Raw genomic sequence first — 22664 nt, forward strand, 5'->3', positions numbered from 1 at the left:
TTTACGGGGTATTGGTTGATCCAGCCTCTCTCTCTCTCTCTCTCTCTCTCTCTCTCTCTCTCTCTCTCTCTCTCTCTCTCTCTCTCTCTCTCTCTCTCTCTCGCTCCGTGTGCTTTCAGGTTGCTGACTGCTGATAGTACATGTCTAATGTGCATAACCTTCACTACTGAATAAAATAGTGGAATAAATATTTGGCAGAGGTGGTGGTGGTCATTTGACGTCAGTGTTGAACTCTGAATCCTAACTGAGAGTTGATGGTTAACAAGTATACTAAATTAATATAAAGTTATAGCCAATGTCGATAATATTTGTGTTGTGTTTGTTAATCGATTCAGAATACATTGTTTTGCAAGCTGGAAAAGATTAAGATAGTTTTACCATCAATCCTCTCCATACAGCAAACAAACTAAACACAGATTTTTGTTGTTGTTGTTGTTGTTGTTGTTTCTGTAATTATTTTGCGGTTCAGCTTATGCTTATGAGCCGAGCTTGGAGTGCCTGTATGGAATGACCATCTCATATAACTTTAGTTGCATCGCCAGATAATTCAGAAGAGACTACTTTTATCTGAACTAAAACGAAAAGAAAAGAAAATCACAACCCCTTTCGGATGTTCTTAGATTTGGTACTGTGTGAACTCTGCCGCTGCTACTGATGGCAATTCTCCATTCTGTAGTAGTAGAATATTGTATCTTGATAACCTTGCATTTCCCCTTCATTTCGAATTATGAATGTCTTATACACGTATACAGCTGAAAAATGTATTCATATCCCAAAGGACATGCATATATGTCCATTATGTTAGTGTATTTTGTATATAAATGTATGTACGACATTACAATCATTCATAAAATCATTTTACTTAAGTATAACATATATGGATGCATCTTTATACCTGCCTTCATGAGAATTACACACATGTATCTTGTATAGAAATATATATATATGACTGTATACACATTCATAGACTCCCTAAGTAGCTCCAGTGTTAAAAAAACCTTCCTGGAGTACTTGTAGACTGCAATCAAGGAATATAAATCCCTCCCTTTATAACTAGAAGACCTGCCTCTCTCTCCTCCTCTCATCTCCTTCAGAATCCCTGGTGAAACGCGGAGGTTCTCTCACTTGGTTTGTTTTGGATATTGACTGCTATATACTGTATATTGCTATGGCATGACATGAATGCACAGTGTATCGCTGCTCCTAAAGGTGGGCTGGAACGAAATATTTCCACATCTTGGTGAATTAATTGTTTTCAAAGCCACTTTGTAATCTTTACTTGAAAGACCTTTCTTTAAGGGCATTTTGTCCTGGTAAATTGACCAAGTATTAGAGTATTATATACGGATCTTTTGTTTAACTCTTTCAGTTATTATATACAGTAAAGGATATTTTTTTTCTTTAAGAAGTGAGTTGTTGCTTGTCTGAGCTTTAATATAATTTAAGGATTTTATTCACGGAATCGTTCTGGCCAACTTTTGCTGCTAATCCTCTAGCAGAGAGGAAGAAACCCTGTCTCTGTATTCAAGTATCTAATCTGACGGTGTTCTCTACACGCTCTGTAGGACGGGTTTTTTGACGGGGAGCTGCTAGACGGGCGACGGGGTCTCGTCCCATCCAACTTCGTGGAGAAACTAATCGGTGAAGACCTCATCGAGTTCCACCAGTCTGTGGTGATGGGCCTCAGAGACGGCGACGAGTCCATGTCTACCTCAGTTCCTCAGGACCTGGACTTTATCTCTCAGGACGAGTCACAGCTCATGATAGGTATGGTGTTGATAGTGATGTTTTTGAGCTGTTTCTCACTCCGCTTCTCTCTCATCACTCCCAGGCACAGTATAAGGCCGGGCTATCACTGTCCTCCCTATTTGGATTTTTCTCCTTTGTATTACCACCGATCATAATTTTACACATCACTTGTGCTGACAGTCATCTACCATTTCCTCTATTTTTTTTGCTTTAACTTTAGTTCCTATTGTGATATATATACTGTATATATACATTCATGATGAATTATTTCAACTCTATTTCAAAGATAAAAAAAATTGAGTAAAGAAAATACTATTATTGTTATTGAACTATTTGTGACTTCACTGTTTTCACACTTTTTTCTTTAATTATTTTGTCACTATTGTTGATAAATTTGATATTTTGTTGACGTCTTCAATTTGAGATTCTCCTTTATGGTATAAGAAACTATTATGCTCTATTGCCATTGATGATTACTACTAACACATTTATGTCAAACTATGTTATTACTTCTCGCCACCTAGTTACTATTCCCAGCTTTAGAGTTAGACTTTCATTATTATACGTTTTCCACACGTTGCAGAAGTTATTATCCAGTACCTACTAGTTATTTTGTTTAATCGCTTCACCAGCAACGCCTCTTGTCAAAGCCATTCACTTCTGCAGTCTCCTTCCTAACTCTTCCTTAGGTGTCTTGGCTGTGTCCTTATAGAGGTGTCCGGTAGTGACTCGCCAGTATCTCCCTCTCTCGCCCCAGACTTCCTCCCTCCCTCCCTCCCTCTCTCCTCCGCCTACGATGCCACAGTCAGAGTCTCTCATCTGTCCAGGGTGTTCGCTGTAACATTTCTTTTGTGTGTTTCGTGAGGTTACTGAACACCGACACTCAGTCACTCTATTCTGGTCTCATAACTAAGCTCTGTGTGCGGTAATGCTATCAAAGAGTTTGTGATGAGGCAGAGAACACAATTAGTATCCACTAATGTTCCTGTCTTGTTTATAATGTCTGACTTGATGTTTAACTAGCGTAATCCAGTTATTCTCACGTAAATCATACTACAATTTTGCATTCAATAGCTGAAGCTAATCTTTTTCAATAAATAAATGGTAATAATTAACAACTAGTGTATCTAAATAACTGTACCACTGTTTTAGTAAAGATAATATCAGCTCAATTATAAAACTTGAGATCATAAGATGTTGTTGGCCGTGAGAGCGTGAGTGGACATGGTGTTGGACTCTGACTCTGCCGTCTGGAGCCGGCCGCTAAGCCGGTGACAGGTGGTGGTCCTGCTGGTAGCACCGCCCCTTCCCTAGTGAGACATGCACCCGCTATACAAGTCGGCTTCACCACACCACCACTCGAGCAGACTGAACAGCCACCAGCCACACCAGCACCGCCAGGTAGAGCAGACCAGCACGCGGGGCCGGCACAGCCTCCCTGCTGCCTACCAACACCCACTCCTGGCTTCGCTAGCTGTAGCCAACACTCCGGGCTGACAGGAGCCCACCCAGCTTAGCTAGAGTAATGATAAACCCACCGTCCCCCCACCAGTATAGATTTTTGGGTGTGGTGTGGATGGGAGGGCCGTAGGTGTCTTAGGACTAGCTAGAAACTTAGAGTGATCGCGAGGCCGTAGTCCCGCTCTACCCCAGCCAGGCGTGATGATCGTCTCGGTTTTCTCGCAGATACCAAGGCGCCCGTACAGTTTGTAAAAAACATCTTCAAGGGTGTTCAAGGACTTTTCGGGCAAGGCGAAAAAAGTGAGGCTCCCACATTGGTGTCGACCGTGCTGGGGTCCACAGGGTCGGCCGCACAAGCTTTCTTCCCTAAGGGGCCTCTGATACCCCAGTCTGGCCAGGTGCAGGGGCTGTTCAACCCCCTCGGCTCCTTCAACCCCCTGGCATCACAAGCAGGGCAGAAGGACCCTGCCCAGCACGGCGCCCTACCCGCTAGTACGTTCGCCCTCTGCACTCTCCCGCCAGTACTCTCTCGGGGGACGCAGGTTGTTAGAAGAGCGGGTAAGAGGGACTCTTTCATTGGGTCCTTCTTACTTGTCCTTCCAGCAACAATAGCGCCCGTACCATGGTCAGGAAGGTCTTGCCTACTGTCACCACCCCTGTCACACCGCTGCCACGCCCACACACAACCACCCACTTACTCTAATCCAGCTACAGTCTTAATCATTTCTACTTTAGTTCCCTGAATCTTCTTTACGAGGCTTCTAGAAAAAAGGAACCTTCCCAAAACAATATGAGTACAGTACGTGTTTCCTCATCACTGCTTCAGACTATGACGCTGTTCACTGGTGGTGGCAGTGGGCATGTGTTGAGGTGGTGTCGGTGACGTTCTTACCATGGTCACGCTCCCCTCTACCCCCTAATAAAGCTTCCCCTCCGCCCTGGCCTTCTGCAGGAGTCTCTAAAGACCTGACTCTCTTAGAACCAGGGCAGTTGGCGATGCTTCCTGAGTGCTGCATTTTGATTTCACATTTCATATATATATATATATATATACATAAATATACATCAGATCTTTGTAGAAGTGCATCGTGGCTTGAATTATGACTTGGGAGTGATTTATAAAACAATAAATAAATCTGATTGGTTGTATGATGGATGACGCCAGGACTGCTGCAGCCATTGAATATACCGGCGGTTATGCAGTATAAATGCTCTTGCCAGTATATATTGCACACCTTAACAACACAGGGATGCCCTATTTTGGCCCCAACATAACATATACCACCCTTAGCCCCATTACCACATAATATACACAACAGAACAATAAAATAATAGTCAGAGACGTGTACTGTAGTTGTGACACACCATCCTACAAGATCTTATTCATATATGTCTCATAATATAAGTAGTCTTGATAATATGGAGGTACATAGGAGCGTCCACACTAGCGTACAATTTGTTGCCAACATGTGATCAACAAGAGGAAACACCGATCTAGTACACCCGGACTCACCCTACCAGAGTTGGACCCCCTGTGTCTCATTTCGTCTTGTCAATCACATGTTGGCGAGCAAAATGTACCTCTAGTATGGCGGCATCTTAACTCTTACATATTGCATCTCTGTTACACATAAAAAAAAGAAAAGAAAAAAAAACCACAATGCATTTTCTTTATTCACCAATTTATTAATATCAATACCACTAAAAAAAATACATAATGTAAAATTCATTATATATTAATTCTTAATTCTATAAGTAATCATAATACAAATGTGAATATATAATGCAACACAAATAACAGGTGATCTTACTATACCTCATTATAGAACACTTTATGCTCTAAGAATACATCCATAACATGATTACGTTGTATCATACATTATCATACACCCCATACAAATATCATCCGCATATTAGTATTTCTGTAACATTATATATTAATACTCGGTACCACTTGTCTTTTCATTCATCATCCGGTATAAATTCTTCATTATAAATACTGTCCCAGGTGGTGGTGAATTTCTCTATATCATTCATCATATTCATTCACTAAATGATGAGTAATTAAACTTATTAATTACTGTACTTATGGTATTATTCACTGTTTATAATTTCACCCTTTCCATCGTATCAGTACCACACAGCTCCGGGTATAATATCCATGGCCAATATGGTCGTGGTACTGAGCTAAACATTACTCCCTGTCGCAGTAGAGATGGTCGTGGTACTGAGCTAAACATTACTCCCTGTCGCAGTATAGATGGTCGTGGTACTGAGCTGAACATTACTCCCTGTCGCAGTATAGATGGTCATGGTACTGAGCTAAACATTACTCCCTGTCGCAGTATAGATGGTTGTGGTACTGAGCTAAACATTACTCCCTGTCGCAGTATAGATGGTCGTGGTACTGAGCTGAACACTACTCCCTGTCGCAGTATAGATGGTCGTGGTACTGAGCTAAACATTACTCCCTGTCGCAGTATAGATGGTCTTGGTACTGAGCTGAACATTACTCCCTGTCGCAGTATAGATGGTCGTGGTACTGAGCTAAACATTACTCCCTGTCGCAGTATAGATGGTCGTGGTACTGAGCTAAACATTACTCCCTGTCGCAGTATAGATGGTCATGGTACTGAGCTGAACATTACTCCCTGTCGCAGTATAGATGGTCATGGTACTGAGCTAAACATTACCCTGTCGCAGTATAGATGGTCGTGGTACTGAGCTAAACATTACTCCCTGTTGCAGTATAAATGGTCGTGGTACTGAGCGAACATCACTCCCTGTCACAGTATAGATGGTCGTGGTACTGAGCTAAACATTACTCCCTGTCGCAGTATAGATGGTCGTGGTACTGAGCTGAACATTACTGCCGTCACAGTGTAAATGGTCGTGGTACTGAGCTGAACATTACTCCCTGTCGCAGTATAGATGGTCGTGGTACTGAGCTAAACATTACTCCCTTTCGCAGTATAGATGGTCGTGGTACTGAGCTGAACATTACTGCCGTCACAGTATAAATGGTCGTGGTACTGAGCTGAACATTACTCCCTGTCGCAGTATAGATGGTCGTGGTACTGAGTTAAGCATTACTCTGTCATCGTTCATTGTAAATCTTGGTTGAACATCTCTCAATGATTCTAACTTGAAGGTTGTTTGGTGAGAGAAGTTTATTTACGCCATAAATTAATTCACTCGGGTTTCAGCTGTAGTCATCCAGGTATTCCTTTCGTCCCGTCTTGCAGATGTTATGCCTGAGTGCCAGATAAAATTTATCATCTAGAATTTCTGAATATCCAGTCTTGGGATCGTTCAATTTCAGAGTGAAATAATTTCTTTCTGATACGTGGTTTACCTCAGTATACTTCACCAGGGTCTTGGAATGTCTCTTTGTCGACCTAGTTTGAACCTGTCCACCACCACCAATAGGGGACACGTGCGTTTATCACTCGGGGATCAGGATTAATTTCATTGGCCGAGATCCACGTGTTGTGACTTCACTCTTTATTCTGTTTTCTTCTCAGGATATTGAACTTGTACAAGATGAGTAATACTACTAACATATATTTATAGTTTAGGATACTAAAACTTTGCTTATGTAAAACATTTTTATTTTCAAGCTGGCGTTAGACTGAGACCATATCCACCTGCTGATGGATCACTGAAGCTGCTGCAAAGCTTGTTTCAGAGAGATCACAGGCTCCGTGACGACAGTTAGTTTTAGATAGCCTTAAGGTCTCATGAAGTTAGACAACAGTAGTGATGATGCGGTTAGCATGTCTTAGTAGTTTGACTCGTCCAGGACACACATTTGAAGACCATTTTTTGTGTGTGTAATTTTCCTGTTCCATAACCCTGCTGGTGTTAGAATGTTGCGTTTAATAGATGTAGTTTCATCCTCATCATGGATAGGACAAATATATCCTACAGACCAGTTCTGCTGCTATTAGACCGGAGATTACCTGGGGGGTGGAGGGTTAAATATATTATACGGTCACTCTTTGGGTAGAAAATTAGGTCAATAGGGTTGCAGTTTAAGATGAAAAAATATACCATAGACTGGATTAATAACTACCTCACACCACCAGGTAAACTACAGGGATTAACAGGTATAACAATTACGTTCATCACTGTTATCATTCACATTATATATTACAGTAATATGTGAGGCATCAACTGTTCTTCATCTGCGACAGTGTAAGAGTGACCTAACATTTATATTTTTTTTTTTATTCTGTTCATTAATTTTTTTTTAGGAAAATTATAATATGATAAAAGGGTTTAACTGCTCATGATGCCCAGCAGCTGTATATAACACACGGCACTACATAGGAAGGTCCGCCCGGTAGTGACCATGAGTGGCGTGTGTTCCTTTACGACAAGTATTATATTAGCTCTACCACTGCAAGTTATGAAGGCAATATTATCTCTACACTCGTCACCATCACCCGCCCAATACTCACATGCACAGACAACACAACCTCTCACTTGTCACTCTCGATTGCCTTTCCTCTTGCTCTTTCTCTGTCTCTTTCAGTCTCTTTTCTCTCTCTCTCTCTTCCTTTCTACCATTGCTTGCGTCTCAGTCGGCGGACAGACGAGACCGCTAACCCGTGCCTTTGATATTTCGACGCTAAAGAACCACAACACACAGCTGAGACCCTTGACCCTTGGCTCTTTATGGTGACCTTTTCTCACTACGTGGCCCCTTCTCTTTCTTTACCATAAGTGTTGAGAAGTAAAGTGTAAGTCTCACCAGTTGTGTCTCACTCTCGGCCAGCGCTCTCTGTCTTCGGCTTTCTGGGATTTTGGTTTGAATGTGTTTTTATGTTGACTTAAATAAGATGATAAACTACGCTCATGTATGTGGCCTCCAGAGATGTGTTCTCTAGGAATTGCATGACACTCCTATAAGCACCTTATACTACACTGCAATGTGCATATACAGTGGATATATATATATATATATATATATATATATAAAAACCTTATAACCCCTGTGATATATCTTCCCTGGTTCACTTGTTACTTGCTAACCAGAATGTCTAAGTGTCTGTCTCCCCGACGGTCTCCTCCCTGCATGTGTGTGTACAGATGTGTGAGCATCATGGTGGAATGCCTCCCTTCTCTCCTCTCTCTCTCTGCTCTTGGCATGACATTAAAGAAGCGGACTCAAGTTTACTCAGGCCGTCTGATTGTAAAATTGTTATTATTAATAATATATATATATATATATATATATATATATATATATATATATATATATATATATATATATATATATATATATATATATATATATATATGTTTACAATATTACCGTGGTACAGTCTGGCGTCATTGACGGTGTGAGTGTACAGTAGTTGTTGATCAAGGCGAGCTGCGACAACTTGAGGTCTTCTCACCAATACTGTCTCATCCTCCACTTCATTCTTTCATTCATATTCATGACATTATGTTATGTTATGGACTGCTCATCAGAATTAATGTTTCTTCTGCTTGCCTGCACTCTTGATATATATATATATATATATATATATATATATATATATATATATATATATATATATATATATATATATATATATATATATATATATATATATATATATATATATATAATACATTATGTTAATTCTTTTGCAAGTATTGGTTTTGAGAAACGACATGCCGTCAACATTAATGAATGTGAATATTGCTTAATATATTTACAATACCTCCCGTGTACAATACAGATAATAAATAAGCTTACACAAAGGGTCATATATGCCACAGCTCCCTACGTCACAGAAGTAGTCTATCATTAATAAATTAATGCAAAAGGTTTTCCATAATCACCACAGTGAGTCAGAGTGCCTGTAAGGTACATATGTTAATGTCAGTTTATGTAATAAAGTTTCTTATAATTCACATTTATGTACTATGGCCTCTCTTATATGGCACACGGGAGACTTACCTGACCTACAGTAGTGAGACTTATTCTCTGGTGTTCCTCACTTTATCCTGACGGTGTGTATCTGGCAGGAGTCTTGTCTTAGTGGGAACCTGTAGCCAGACGGTGTAGTAGTCGAGGTTGTATATAGTGAAGCAGACGATAGGGATACACAACCACAACACCACCAGCAACACTAACACGACCAACATCACCACTACTACCGACGACAACCAGAACCAACAACAATAACCAACATTCACAACCAACGACCACAAACAACGACCACAACCAACAACACCACAACAACCAATAACACCACAACAACCAACAACAACAAAATGAGAGTAACATGACATAAGCTTTAGTAATATAATTCATAAAACAAGTATAAAAACTTCCCTGATTCTATTCCATAATTGGTTTAGATATTCCATGGGTTTCAAGTAAAGCCTCTTGATGTTACCTTCATTAGTCTCTATATTCAAGTAGGTTAAGAAAGACAGCTAATAAGACTCCTTCATCAATACGAGGAAAATAAGACTCGTCACTCACCCTCTTTGTCTCGATAAAGTGGGGAACACCCTTAAAGACTATAGGAGATATGTCTCGAATATGTGTCTCTCTTAACTATACGGATTTCTTTCGTTACTCATATGTTTCTTACGTGTCTAATGCATTCTTCCGTACCTAACGCATTTCTTACCTAACTAACGAACGCATTTCTTACCTAACTAACGAACGCATTTCTTACCTAACTGATGCATTATTTCTCTCTCCCACCTCCCCCCCCTCCCCCCCCTCCACCTTCTACAGACATGGCTTCCACCCAGATGCGGCACAACGCCTACACGAGCAACATCGACTTGGAGGACATCATAGAGGAGGACGAGGAGACCCTAGGAGAACATGGTAAGATCTCTTCCTGTCTCATTTCATCTGTATTGCCTCTTAGTGAAGCTTTGATACCACAAGTACGAGTGGTTCAAGTCATTCGTAATAGCTGCAGAGGAACCTTGATTGATGATGCTTCCTTGCGAGTACTGTACCTGCAGAGATGACACACCTGCTTCAGTTGTTCCGAGTGTCTCCGAGTGGCTGGTGACCTTCTCTTGGTGAATTTGCTACTCAGATAAATCAATATATTTTAGGGGGTTAATGTTATTAGTTTTTTATAAGTACAGTGTCGTGACAAGTACATTATATTGCCTCTCTCTACACACACCTACACACACACCTGCACACACCTACACACACACCTGCACACACCTATACACACACCTGCACACACCTACACACACCTATTAATGATCACATTTCTTGAATATTTGTTGTCCAGTGGTGACCCAGATGACGATGGTCAGTCCTGTGAAGTAAATTTTAGTATACTTATTTTTTTAGTAAACAGAATCTGGTAGCAAATACACCGAGACAGGAATGATGTTAATTGTCAGTCCTGTTCTTGAAAGAGTCAACAAGAGTCAACTCAGAATGTTGATTAAAGGAAGTACTGACACTGAACAGAGTCATATGTCTTCCTAACGTGTGTCGGAACTTTTTCAGGGTTTGCACTTTACTGTGTCATGCACATGCAGCCATTCTGCCCCTCTCAGAACCTCTCAGTGTCCACTTTTTGGCTTGATATTTGTATATATATATATATATAGACATATATACATTTACGAGATATATATGGCTGGCCGCGCCTCCCCCTCCCACTATTTTACTCAAAATTATTAGTTTACATAGACGCTCCCTGTCGCTGGTCTGTGCTCCCCCTAGCTCAGCAGGTCTTAGCTCCCCTCCCCCCGGCCCCCCTTTGTATCATCCCCTTTCTCAATAATTGTCAACTGGATAAGCTATTTAGAGCCTTGAGTAAGAATCTCCAAGACGTCAAGGTTCTGAGGACATGTTATTGAGTTAACTGTCAACGGGAAGAATATTTACACGATCATATAACTAACGTAACAGCTATGATGTTCAACAATTTGCTTTGTTTATGCAAAATCAGATTGAACTGTTCAAATGACGGTTTCCTCATCGAAATAAAAACAACTAAAAAGGATATTAACATTTTTAAATAACTAACTTAAATAACATAAGCTTCAGGTTAATTTCTTAATAAAAAACTAAAAAAAAAATAAATCCTCACTTATAAAAAAAAACAATAAATAAATAAACTATAGCTTAATGGAGATAAAACTAACACTTAACTGAAGGCTCGATATCATAGCTCCTCTAGTGACGCTGCTCGCTAGCCTCTACCCGGCACTAGGGATGATAATGTACTTAGTGTGTTGCATCAAGGAGAGAGAAAAAACAAAACACCCTTTATCACCAGCAGATAATATTCGTGCCCTTAGAGGATACACGTACCCACCTCACCTCCTCTCCCTCTCAGCAATTTATTCCAGTCATGTTTGTTTTTTTGAGTCAGTGGTAGATGAATAGTGAGTCAGTTGAGTTATGAAGGAAGATTACTGACTAGTTGGCAAGTAGTACAATATTTGGGTCGTGTTTTGAGTTGATGCTCGAACAATAAAATAACTGAGATATATGTTCATGAGTTTTAGTTAATAATGAAGGAATAATGATTTACTGATGGACTTAGATCAAACGGTAAGATAATGGGGAGAAAATTTTTATCATTAGGAGATATCAAAACACAAGTACTCTGAAGTTTGAGTTTATGGTAGCAGAGCACAGTTAATTCGCAGGTGAGAAGGGATGTATTGAGTTTACCTGTAGGACAAGACAGAAGAAGTGAGATATTTGATTCATGTTTTGTGCTCAAGGTAGAGAACTTTTACTTAGTTAACTTTATATAGACGTTAGACGACTCTCAATATTCTTTACTCTTAAGAATTATAATTTAAGTTTAATTCATGATAGTTAACACACCTGTATGGTATGTTCACTAGTTAGAGATTAATAAGTTCAATAGCTAGGATCAAGAAGAGTCATTAGTTCACACTTACATACACAATGGTTCGAGATGTTCACAGATAATAGACAAGGCTGTGCTGTAAGTCTTGAGAAGGTCTAGGTCTTAGGGACCCCCAATACCCTTTTGGACTGGGGTAAAGAAATCAAATTAGAATCACTGGTAGGAACTCTTTTAGTGATAAATGACCTCGTGTTGACCTTGTGTTGACCTCGTGTTGACCTTTGTGCTGACCTTTTGTTCTTATTGACTTGTGTCTTGACTCACCCCTCACAGCATCTTGGTATAAAGTATCTAGAGATAACACGAGCTGCTACCAGGACTATCTTCTATAAGAGCCTGATGGTGGTGGTGGTGGTGGTGGTGGTGGTCCTGCAGCCTTGAGACTGTGGATCGTATAAAGCCTTAACGTAAAAATAAACTCATAGACCAAAATTAGATGATAAAACAGAAAGCATGGATGAAAAATATAGACATAAAGCAAAGGTGTATATTAAGCACAGTCACCTCTAATAACTTTATATGACCTCGGGTGTCGTTATATGAATTCACACTAGTTGCGGTGGTCCTAAGGGCACTCCCACCCGGCTCTCGTGTCGTCAGCTGCGTCTTGTCCACATGGTGGGGGAAGAAGCGAGTCGTAACTTACGGTGCTCGAGGACAACACATGTATCACAGCGTCAGTCCGTAGAGTTTTGGCACGAGGCCACATGATTCATGACTTTTGTGGACTGATCTATTATTGCCAGTAAACGATGTATATACACAGTAGAGCGAAAGTGGGTCCCATAGGCATGACTGCAGTGAGGATACAGTACACTGTATACTAAGCCTTCAGTACGCAAGGAGGCAGCAGGGCCGGTGGTACTGCACTCGACCGTCTTCACTTCCTCAAATTGTAAATTTAGGTACCCATTTACAGCTGGGAATCGAACCACCGTTCCCTGGAACAGGAAACGAGCGTAGTATCCATTCGACCATAGTGCTCCTATTCATAGTATTAGAGTGTAATTATATTCAGTATATATATATATATATACATATATATATATATATATATATATATATATATATATATATATATATATATATATATATATATATATATATATATATATATATATATATATATATATATATGCCAGAGTCTAGACACACTGCCAAATTTTAACTACGACTTTTTTCTGGCAATTCCTATCATATTTCTTACCATAAATTACTAAAGAGTTTGCGGATTATCTATTGGTATAATATAAACATCTTCCAGTATGGTATATGTTGTCAGTTTATTTTACACCGGATTAAAATCACGTAACAAGAGCCTCACTCATTAACAAATATGTACAACAACAATAACAAGAATAACCCCAAAAAAATATCGCCATAAGCTTTCGTCAGTATGGACTCGTTAAAAGTTCTCTCAATATATCAGTCAGTCAGTCAGTAAGTCAGTCAAGAATACAATAAAAAAAGAATCCTCATTGACACCAACAAAAGTTACACCAAACCCACGTGTCCTTCCCATAAAGTCCATCTGTCGAAACTGAGCCTCAAGCCGCTGCCACCGTCACCATCAGAGACAACAATGTGTATAATTGGTTTTTTTTTCTGTAGATCAACATAGTCAACAAAAATATTAGCCACCACCACCACCCATTAGTTCCAACTAATAATACAATACTAAAAATTTTCTAGAGAGACGACTTCTAGCACAAGGCAGGCTGCTTGGTAGGCCAGAAAGTAAGTCGACGATCAGAGCATCTACCAGCTGGGCGGAGAGTCGAAGGTCTGTGGAATATTAAAAGAAACTGGCGGGCGATAGGGGGTATGTGTGTGGTTGGTGAATCGGTGGTTTTGGGTGTGTGTGTGTGTGTGTGTGTGTGTGTGTGTGTGGAGATGGAGAACGAGAAGGGAGAGAGAGATGCTTAGATGAAAATGTATTTTGAGATGTTTGAGAGAGAGAGAGAGAGAGAATGTAAGTAGGGAAGGTCAAGATAAAATATGACTGAATAGATATGAAAAAGAGAGGAACGACATGAGGTGAGGTGAATAAAAATATAACACCTGTAGTCAATTCGTGTCTACAATAAGGGAAAACCGAAAATAATTAAGGGGGAAACTTAAGTAAAACGGGAGAAAGATGGGGTAACAAAATTAATAAGATAAAGTAGAAGAGAATGAAAAGAAAATGATTAGTTATTATTTCGATATTCACAAAATTATTTCATATATAAATATTGAAAAAGCGAAATGAAAATACAAAAATTAATAAAAAAAAATAATAAAAATCAAGTAGATATTATTATTGATGGGGAGTCAATAAAAAAAATGTCCCCCCTCCCCCAAAATAGATAAAAATAAAATTAGACATAGGAAGAAAATGAGAAGAAGAAAAACTCCAGAGAAAACGATCGAATGACACAAAAAAGTAACGGGGACTATTATAAAAACAGGGACTCGCTATACCACAATACCCACAAAGACCTTCGACTCTCGGCTCACAATATATATATAAACAGTAGAACTAAACAGACTACCTTTAAGACAACCTTCCTCTCTCTCTCTCTCTCTGGTAGCCATTGATGCATCACAACAGTAGAACAGTACGAGTTTAATTTTCCGTCCCGTGGCGTAGTAGAAGACCAGTGTTAACGTAGAGACAAACTTTAGTCGTAGAGAGTCAGTTAGTTTTGTAGGGTACCTGGATTTTTCTCTGGTGATAGAAGGTTATATTTGTTATTATTTTTAACCTTTTATCCCTACGTGACACCATCCACCCCCCCCCTACGTGACACCATCCACCCCACCCCTACGTGACACCATCCACCCCCACCCCCTACGTGACACCATCCACCCCCACCGTGACACCATCCACCCCCACCACCACTGATTGTATCACGAACGATCATCTGCCTTGTTTTTATTATACGTCTTGCCTTAATTTTTTGCTGTGTGCCTGTTTATGACATATGTATAATTTTCTAGTGATCTTTGTAGCCTTAGAAGGCAGAGCCGCTCAATTAGACAGAATCATGGGCAGTTTGTGGGCATTCTATTTTGTCTGACTCTTAAATATCGCATTTGTCGGTGTAAACGATACTTGCATTGCACGATCTTGTTTCATTAAATTTTTGCATTCAATATATTATTATTTTTTTATGTAAGTTGAGCTAGAGAATGGCCCAGGGTTATGACATGGGGCCGGGTTGTTGATGATGGGCGTAGTGTGGATGCCTGATTTAATATCGGTCAAGTGGTGCAGCGCTGCATGGGGCGCCATAGCTGGCCAGGTACCGCTCCCTGCCGCGGCCGTGCGGTAGTGTAGCTTCCTTCAGCCTCCACTTCCTTGTCTTTTTTATCGCTAGAGCGCCAAAAGCAAAGATACCAGTTGCTCCCACCACAACAACGGCTGCTAAAAACAGTAAACTTTTGCTCCTACCGTTACGGCTGCTGCTCCTGCTGTTACCGCTGTCGCTACCGCTGCCACTCTGCCTGCTGCCCCGCTTACCATGCATGGAGCTAGCTTAGTGACACAGCCCTTCTCTTAACTAGACCTCTTCTTCTCGGTGCTAGTCCCACCGCCGGTCCAGCTCACCCTCGAACGACAGCTAAACAAGAGTATCGTCATCGGTTGGAATCCACCTCCGGACGCGCCTCCAGGATCCATCGAGTCCTACCACGTCTACGTCAACGGCCTTCTGAAGACGACCGTCCGTGCCAGTGAGAGGACCAGAGCCTTGGTCGAGGGGGTCGACTCTACCAAGGTAGGTGTGAGGGTCTGATTGGTTTACCTGTGTGGCTGATTACCTCTGTTACCTGTGTGGCTGATCCCCTCTGTGTTACCTGTGTGGCTGATCACATCCGTGTTACCTGTGAGGCTGATTACCTCTGTTACTTGTGTGGTTGATCACATCCGTGTTACCTGTGTGGCTGATTACCTCTGTTACCTGTGTGGCTGATCACATCCGTGTTACCTGTGTGGCTGATTACCTCTGTTACCTGTGTGGCTGATCACACCTGTGTGGCTGATCACCTGTGTGGCATCCGTGTTACCTGTGTGGCTGATTACCTCTGTTACCTGTGTGGCTGATCACATCCGTGTTACCTGTGTGGCTGATTACCTCTGTTACCTGTGTGGCTGATCACCTCTGTGTTACCTGTGTGGCTGATCACATCTGTGTTACCTGTGTGGCTGATCAACTCTGTATTACCTGTGTGGCTGATCAACTCTGTGTTACATGTGTGGCTGATCAACTCTGTATTACCTGTGTGGCTGATCACATCTGTGTTACCTGTGTGGCTGATCACATCTGTGTTACCTGTGTGGCTGATCAACTCTGTATTACCTGTGTGGCTGATCACCTCTGTATGGTTAATAATTACCTGAGCGTCTTTCCACCTGTATAGCGGATCCTTTGTTTGGGTTATCGTTTTGGTTGGTTATATTTGTGAGTTATGTATGGGTTGAGAATTACCTGAATGCCTCATCACCTAACTGACTCGCTGCTAAGTTCTTTTGTATTTATATCAAGTTAAGTTTTCGGATTTTTAAGCAAGTGAGTTTCATTATTGTCATGTTTGTTGTTTCTCTCCATATATACTGTACGTGTTTCAACTACCTGCATTATCAAGGACCGTTCATTAAGTCTTAGTTTCTGGCACCAAGAGTCATATTGATAATCGTTAATGGGATTATTTGTCGTTATAGTTGGTCCGGTTTGTTATATGGCTCTCTCTCTCTCTCTCTCTCTCTCTCTCTCTCTCTCTCTCTCTCGTCGTCTTCACACCGTATTTCTCATCATCCATCTTATCACACGGTTCATTGTGTTCTATTCCCTTCATTGTCACCCGTGTGTACCTGTCATACACGTAATCACATCAGCAGGTATCAATGAGAGCCCCAGGCGTGTAAAATTATGTCCATTGATTACCCTATAAATAACTTGTGAATATTGTGGTACGATTTTGATGATTGTCGGTGTTAACAAAGGTTGATTATGTTAACTACGTATTTATATTAAGATTCATTATACGAAATATGATGTTTACACTAGATGTTTTCCTTCTCACGAAAGTAAACATCGACTCACGCACCTATGACCCCCATTGGTTCGAGTCTCTCATATATTAACGAACCTGTAAACTATTCCTTATATTACACTAACTTAATTTTCTACTGTTATTGAGATCTAGGACAAAGTTATAAGGTGTGATGACCAACGTTGTATAAGAGCGCTACTGTTGGTAAAAGGAAGATGAATAACAGTAAACGAAAGATATTTGGAGATGCTCATACTGACGCTGTTGTACGATAGGGAACAAAATATTTATGATTTATGGATACTGCTCCATAATGCATCTTGTGTGAGACAATAATATGACACAACGGATGGTGGATTTTGACAGCCTTACCGAGACAACAGGAGTCGCGGTGTTTATTTTGAAATGGTTTTTGGAGTGTATCAATCTCTATGTACTGTTGAAGATCATATTATTTGATGATTTACAATGATTGGTTTTAGAATATTGTACAGCTTTCAATATCAATGACCTTTGGATCTAATGTTTAAATATTTCTTCTCTTAGGCAATAAAATCTAAAGACTCACATATTTTAAACGAAGCTTCGATAATGTTGGTGAATCATCTCGAGTTTTAGTCACTCAGTAACAAACATCTGAATCATGTCATAGTATTCGTATTCACATGAAGTAATCACGTGTATTAACCAAACTTTGTCGCGTGAACATCTCTACATTTAGACAATATGTTACCAGCAACTCACAAGATTCTTTTGTTAATTCATATAAATACTTCCCCCAAAAAGTTCGCCTCCATTTTTCATTAAGAGCTGTGAGTATTCCGTAACACTTTTGTAAACTAACCTCCTAAAGTTTTATTTTATTGATAGAAAAAAAAGAACAAAACATTAAGACACGTTAAATGTCTCAGAATTTCCAGGCCGAAAGTAGTTCAGTCGTCGTGAACCCGTCTCGACTCGAGTCTGTTTGTTGAGGGAAACACCACATCGATCGGTGAACAGTTTTGGAAAAATACCACGAACAGAGGAGATATAGATAATTTGGTTTATTTTGAAAGTAGATGACAGCAAGTAGTCAAGCCTAAACTAAATTTATCAAAGTTGACTTAGGATTGATTAGCTAAGTTGGGTTTGGTCGATTCGTGTCGTCTAATAAATAAATGGTCAAGCAGTCTGTTCGTAGTAATTTATCAACCATATACGTCTTACGGAATCTTCCAGTTCAGCTCATCAGAATCATCACGGTGGGTGGTGTGTGTGGGTGTGTTGTGTGTGGTGGAGCAGCCCGCACCACCAGACCCTAGGTGCGTGCTGTACCTCTCAAAAACACACCATAAAAAGAAAGCCAACTTTACCAATCGATGGCGCCTGACGTTCATTCTATAATAACACATTTAAGGAAGTTACAACACAACAGACTATCATTCTGTGTTGTGGGTGTTGCTCTTTGTGACACGAGGAAGGAAACAGGCGGCTCAATATAGCGGGTTAAGCGTGAAAACAAGCGTTGTGAGGCTCAAGGTAACACATCGACGCTGCTCTTAGTGTGGCAGTTAAACAAATGATAAGAAAGTTCAATTTTTTTTTTTTTTTCAATTTGTCATTTTTTTTTTACTGTGACAAACTGTTGAGTCATAGTAAACTAATGTAGTAGGTTTCCTATACGAGTTCTAATAAGAGTGTTAAACATGTACAGTATAATTATCTTCACTGCGGGGTCCGATAAATTTCATAATGAACACTGCGACTCCTGTAAGGTAAGGTTGTCAAAATCATTCGTCCGTTGTGTCGCATTGTTTCATACTAAATCATTTTAGAGCGAGTCTTACTATAAAGGAGAGTTATTTTGACCGAGATCTTCATTACTATTTATATCTGGAAGTTAGCGTGTGACCACCACCTCTTGACGTGCGTCCCTGTTACACTACGATTCATATTGATCCAGTGTCACGCTTAAGTTTCTCTCTCTGTTACGTGTTCCTTCAGTGTCACATCAACGTTTCTCTTTCAGTGTGACGTATTTTTTTCCGTTACGTGTTCCTCTTGTGTCACGTCAACGTTTCTCTCTCTTAGTGTTACGTGTTCCTTTAACCTCTTCCAAGATTTCGGTAACATTCTCAATATTACCTGAAATATTAAAGGAATCATCTGGTATAATCCGAGGCACAATACCTGATTTACCCTAATTACCATCCATTGTGGACATGACGTCACCTAACCCAAGTTGGAGATTGTCTTGCTGTTTATTTTCTCACAAGGAATTTATCATGAAATTTTACTCGGGAATTTTTTTTTTCTCGTGAGAACTATTTGTGACTGTAATACTAATGGAATGAAAATGCTTGTTTTTTTTTTCTTATAAATTTCTTCAACTCAAAGGGCACACCACCTTAAGGTCAACACACGGACGTAAATCAAACACACACAAAAGGATTCGCAGACACATGGTATTATTATGTGGTGGTGTTATCATCTGGTGGTATTATCATTATACTGTTACTACCACGTATTATATTACCGAATGATATAAAGAAACACGGTGTGAACCTTACATGGTGTAAACATCATAACTTAAGACTTTGCAATAGAATTTAGGATATTGCATGTCAGTCTTAACAGGTGATGACACACTAACTTACCATACCATAGTTTAATAATCCTGTTCTCCATCCCTCCCTCTCTCTACCCACCTCTCCCTCTCTCTAACTCTCCATTCCCTCCTTATCCCTCCGTTCCCTCTCTTTATCTCACCTCTCCCTCTCTAACCTCCACTTCTCCCTCACTTTCTCTACCCTCCCCACTTCTCACCCTCTCTAACGTCCCACCCTCTCCCTCACCCAATTATCATCCCACAGCTTCATCGCATCAGCGTTCGGTCGGTCACACCAAACCGCAGGACCTCTCGGGACGCGGCGTGTACTATGGTGATCGGGAAGGACTCGCCCCTGGGTCCTACAAGCGTCAAGGCCACCTCCATCACCTCTACGTCTGCCGTCATCTCCTGGCTCCCCTCTAACTCCAACTTCCAGCACACAGTCTGCGTCAACAACGTCGAGGTCCGCACCGTGAAGCCTGGCGTCTACCGTCACACGATCACAGGTAGGAGCTGTCTTGGTGATTACAGTCATACGGTCACCAATACGTAATGATGGGCTGTTATTGCTTTGTATATATCGATACTGTCATGCCAGTTGTCTTTATACTAACACCAAAACACACATCATTGCGTAACTACCATCACACGTGGTACACATCAGCTTGCTAATGCTGTCATGCTGCCATACCACCACACATGCTAACACTGTCATGATCAACTCTCATCTATATGCTCTAATGCTTATTTCTACTAAAAATATAAACAGTAAATGTCCAAGAAGTATATGTGGCATTTCTTAGTAAAGTTATTAATATGGTTGTGTCTGGTTATAGTAACTTTATACATCTCTGCTTAACTGCATTAATAATTCGCATTAGTCAGTTCACAGTCAGTTCACAAACTATCCAGAGAGACACCCTAGTTAATATTCAAAGTCGCATCTCATTATTCACCCACCAGTCGGAGAGGTGTAGTAGCCAGAAATTATTATTGATCTTAGATGAAAGTACAGGAGAGACAATAGCATCAAGAGCCTTCCACAATGTGACGTCTTGTGTGTAAACAAAACATCGGGATCATCGGGAAATAATGATAGAAAACTCCACAATAAAAGAATATTACTACATGGAATAAATCATAGATACATAAAGCATAGATTATTGTTTTTTATTATCATACATTATGGTGCCAAGTTGCCAACGGTGTTTTAGTGTAGTCTCTCATTTGACCCCAATACGTTACGTAGGATAAGCCATGACGTCACTGCCTCAGACTTTTGCTTTCCTAGTGACGTATGTTTATGGATTTCTTTCCTTTCCTCCCTCACTCCCTCCCTCCCTCACTCCCTCTCTCCCTCTCTTCTGGTCTCCTTCGCAACCGTTCCACTCTACCACCATCTTCACTATCCACTGTCAGTATCACCTGGCCACCACCACCACCACTACCACCACCACTACTACTAACAACAACAACCAGCTACCACCATTACCAACAACAGTAACCAACTACCACTACTACTAACAACAATTACCAACCACCACTACCAACAACAACAACCACCTACCACCACCACTACCAATAACAACAACAACAACCATCTACCACCCTACCAAGCACCACCACCACCGCCACCACTACCAACCGACCACCACCTACACCATCACTACTAACAACAGCAACCACCTACCTACCACCACTACCAACAACAACCACCTATCACCACCACTACCAGCAACAACCACCACCTACCACCACCACTACCAACAACAACGGCCACCTACCACCCTGCACTACCAACCACCTACCACCACCACTACCAGCAACCAACCTACCAACAGCAACCTACCTACCACCACTACTAACAGCAACAACCACCACCTGCCACCAACAACAACAACCACCTACACCACCACTACTAACAACAACAACCACCACCTGCCACCTACCACTACCAACAACAACAACCACCTGCCACCACCTACCAAGCAACAACCACACCTTCCTACCACCACCTACCAACAACAACGACCCACCTACCCACCACTACCAGCAACAACCACCTACTACCAGCAGCGTACCCTGCACCACTACTAACAACAACAACACCACCTCTCACCACCTGACAACAACAACCACCCACCTGTAACAATACCGACCACCACCACTACCAACAACAGCAAGCCGCACCACCTGCAAAACCAACAGCGCACTACCACCACCACTACCAACAACAACCACCACCTACCACCATGACGACCCACCTACCACCACTGCCTGCAACAACGACTACCTGCCACCACCTGCCAGCAACAACGACAACTTCTCTACCCACCACCATGCCAGCAACAACCAACCACCTGCCACCACCACTACCAGCAACAAGCAACCACCTACCGCACTTTTCTTGCAACCAACGACCACCTGCCACCACCACTACCAGCAACAACAACAACCTACCACCACCACTGCCAGCAACAACCCCACTACCACCAGCAACAGCCGCACCACCACCACTACCAACAACAACAGCTACCCACTGCCACCACCACTACCAACAACAACAACAACCTACCACCACCAATACCAACAACAACCACCTACCACCACCACTACCAACAACAACAACCTACCACCACCACTACCAGCAACAACCACACCACCACGCGACTACCAACAAGCAACCACCACCTACCACTACCACTATCAGCAACAACCTACCTACCACCACCACTACCAACAACAACCACCACCTACCACCACTACCAACAGCAAGCACACCTGCCACCACCACTGCTTGCAACAACAACCTCCACCACCACTGCCGTAGCAACCACACCTACTACCGCGACTACCGCAACAACCTGCGCCTACCACACCACTGTCTGCAACAACCACCTACTACCACCACTACTGACAACAACAACCTACCAATACGTAACCCC

The 22664-nt window shown here is 41.3% G+C and overlaps 1 protein-coding gene across 1 annotated transcript in view; it reads left to right on the top strand.

Moving 5' to 3' along the window:
• The window catches only part of LOC121874927, a 319796-nt gene that overhangs the window by 149242 nt on the left and 147890 nt on the right, over window positions 1-22664 (top strand). The window contains exons 20-25 of the mRNA XM_042379284.1: window positions 1566-1767; window positions 3436-3702; window positions 9959-10054; window positions 13782-13826; window positions 15660-15850; window positions 19982-20225. Coding sequence (XP_042235218.1) covers window positions 1566-1767; window positions 3436-3702; window positions 9959-10054; window positions 13782-13826; window positions 15660-15850; window positions 19982-20225 — 1045 coding nt within the window. The remainder of the gene's footprint in view (window positions 1-1565; window positions 1768-3435; window positions 3703-9958; window positions 10055-13781; window positions 13827-15659; window positions 15851-19981; window positions 20226-22664) is intronic.

This window comes from Homarus americanus, unplaced genomic scaffold, assembly GCF_018991925.1.
Source record: "Homarus americanus isolate GMGI-L3 unplaced genomic scaffold, GMGI_Hamer_2.0 scaffold56009, whole genome shotgun sequence".
In the NCBI taxonomy this organism is placed as follows: domain Eukaryota; kingdom Metazoa; phylum Arthropoda; class Malacostraca; order Decapoda; family Nephropidae; genus Homarus; species Homarus americanus.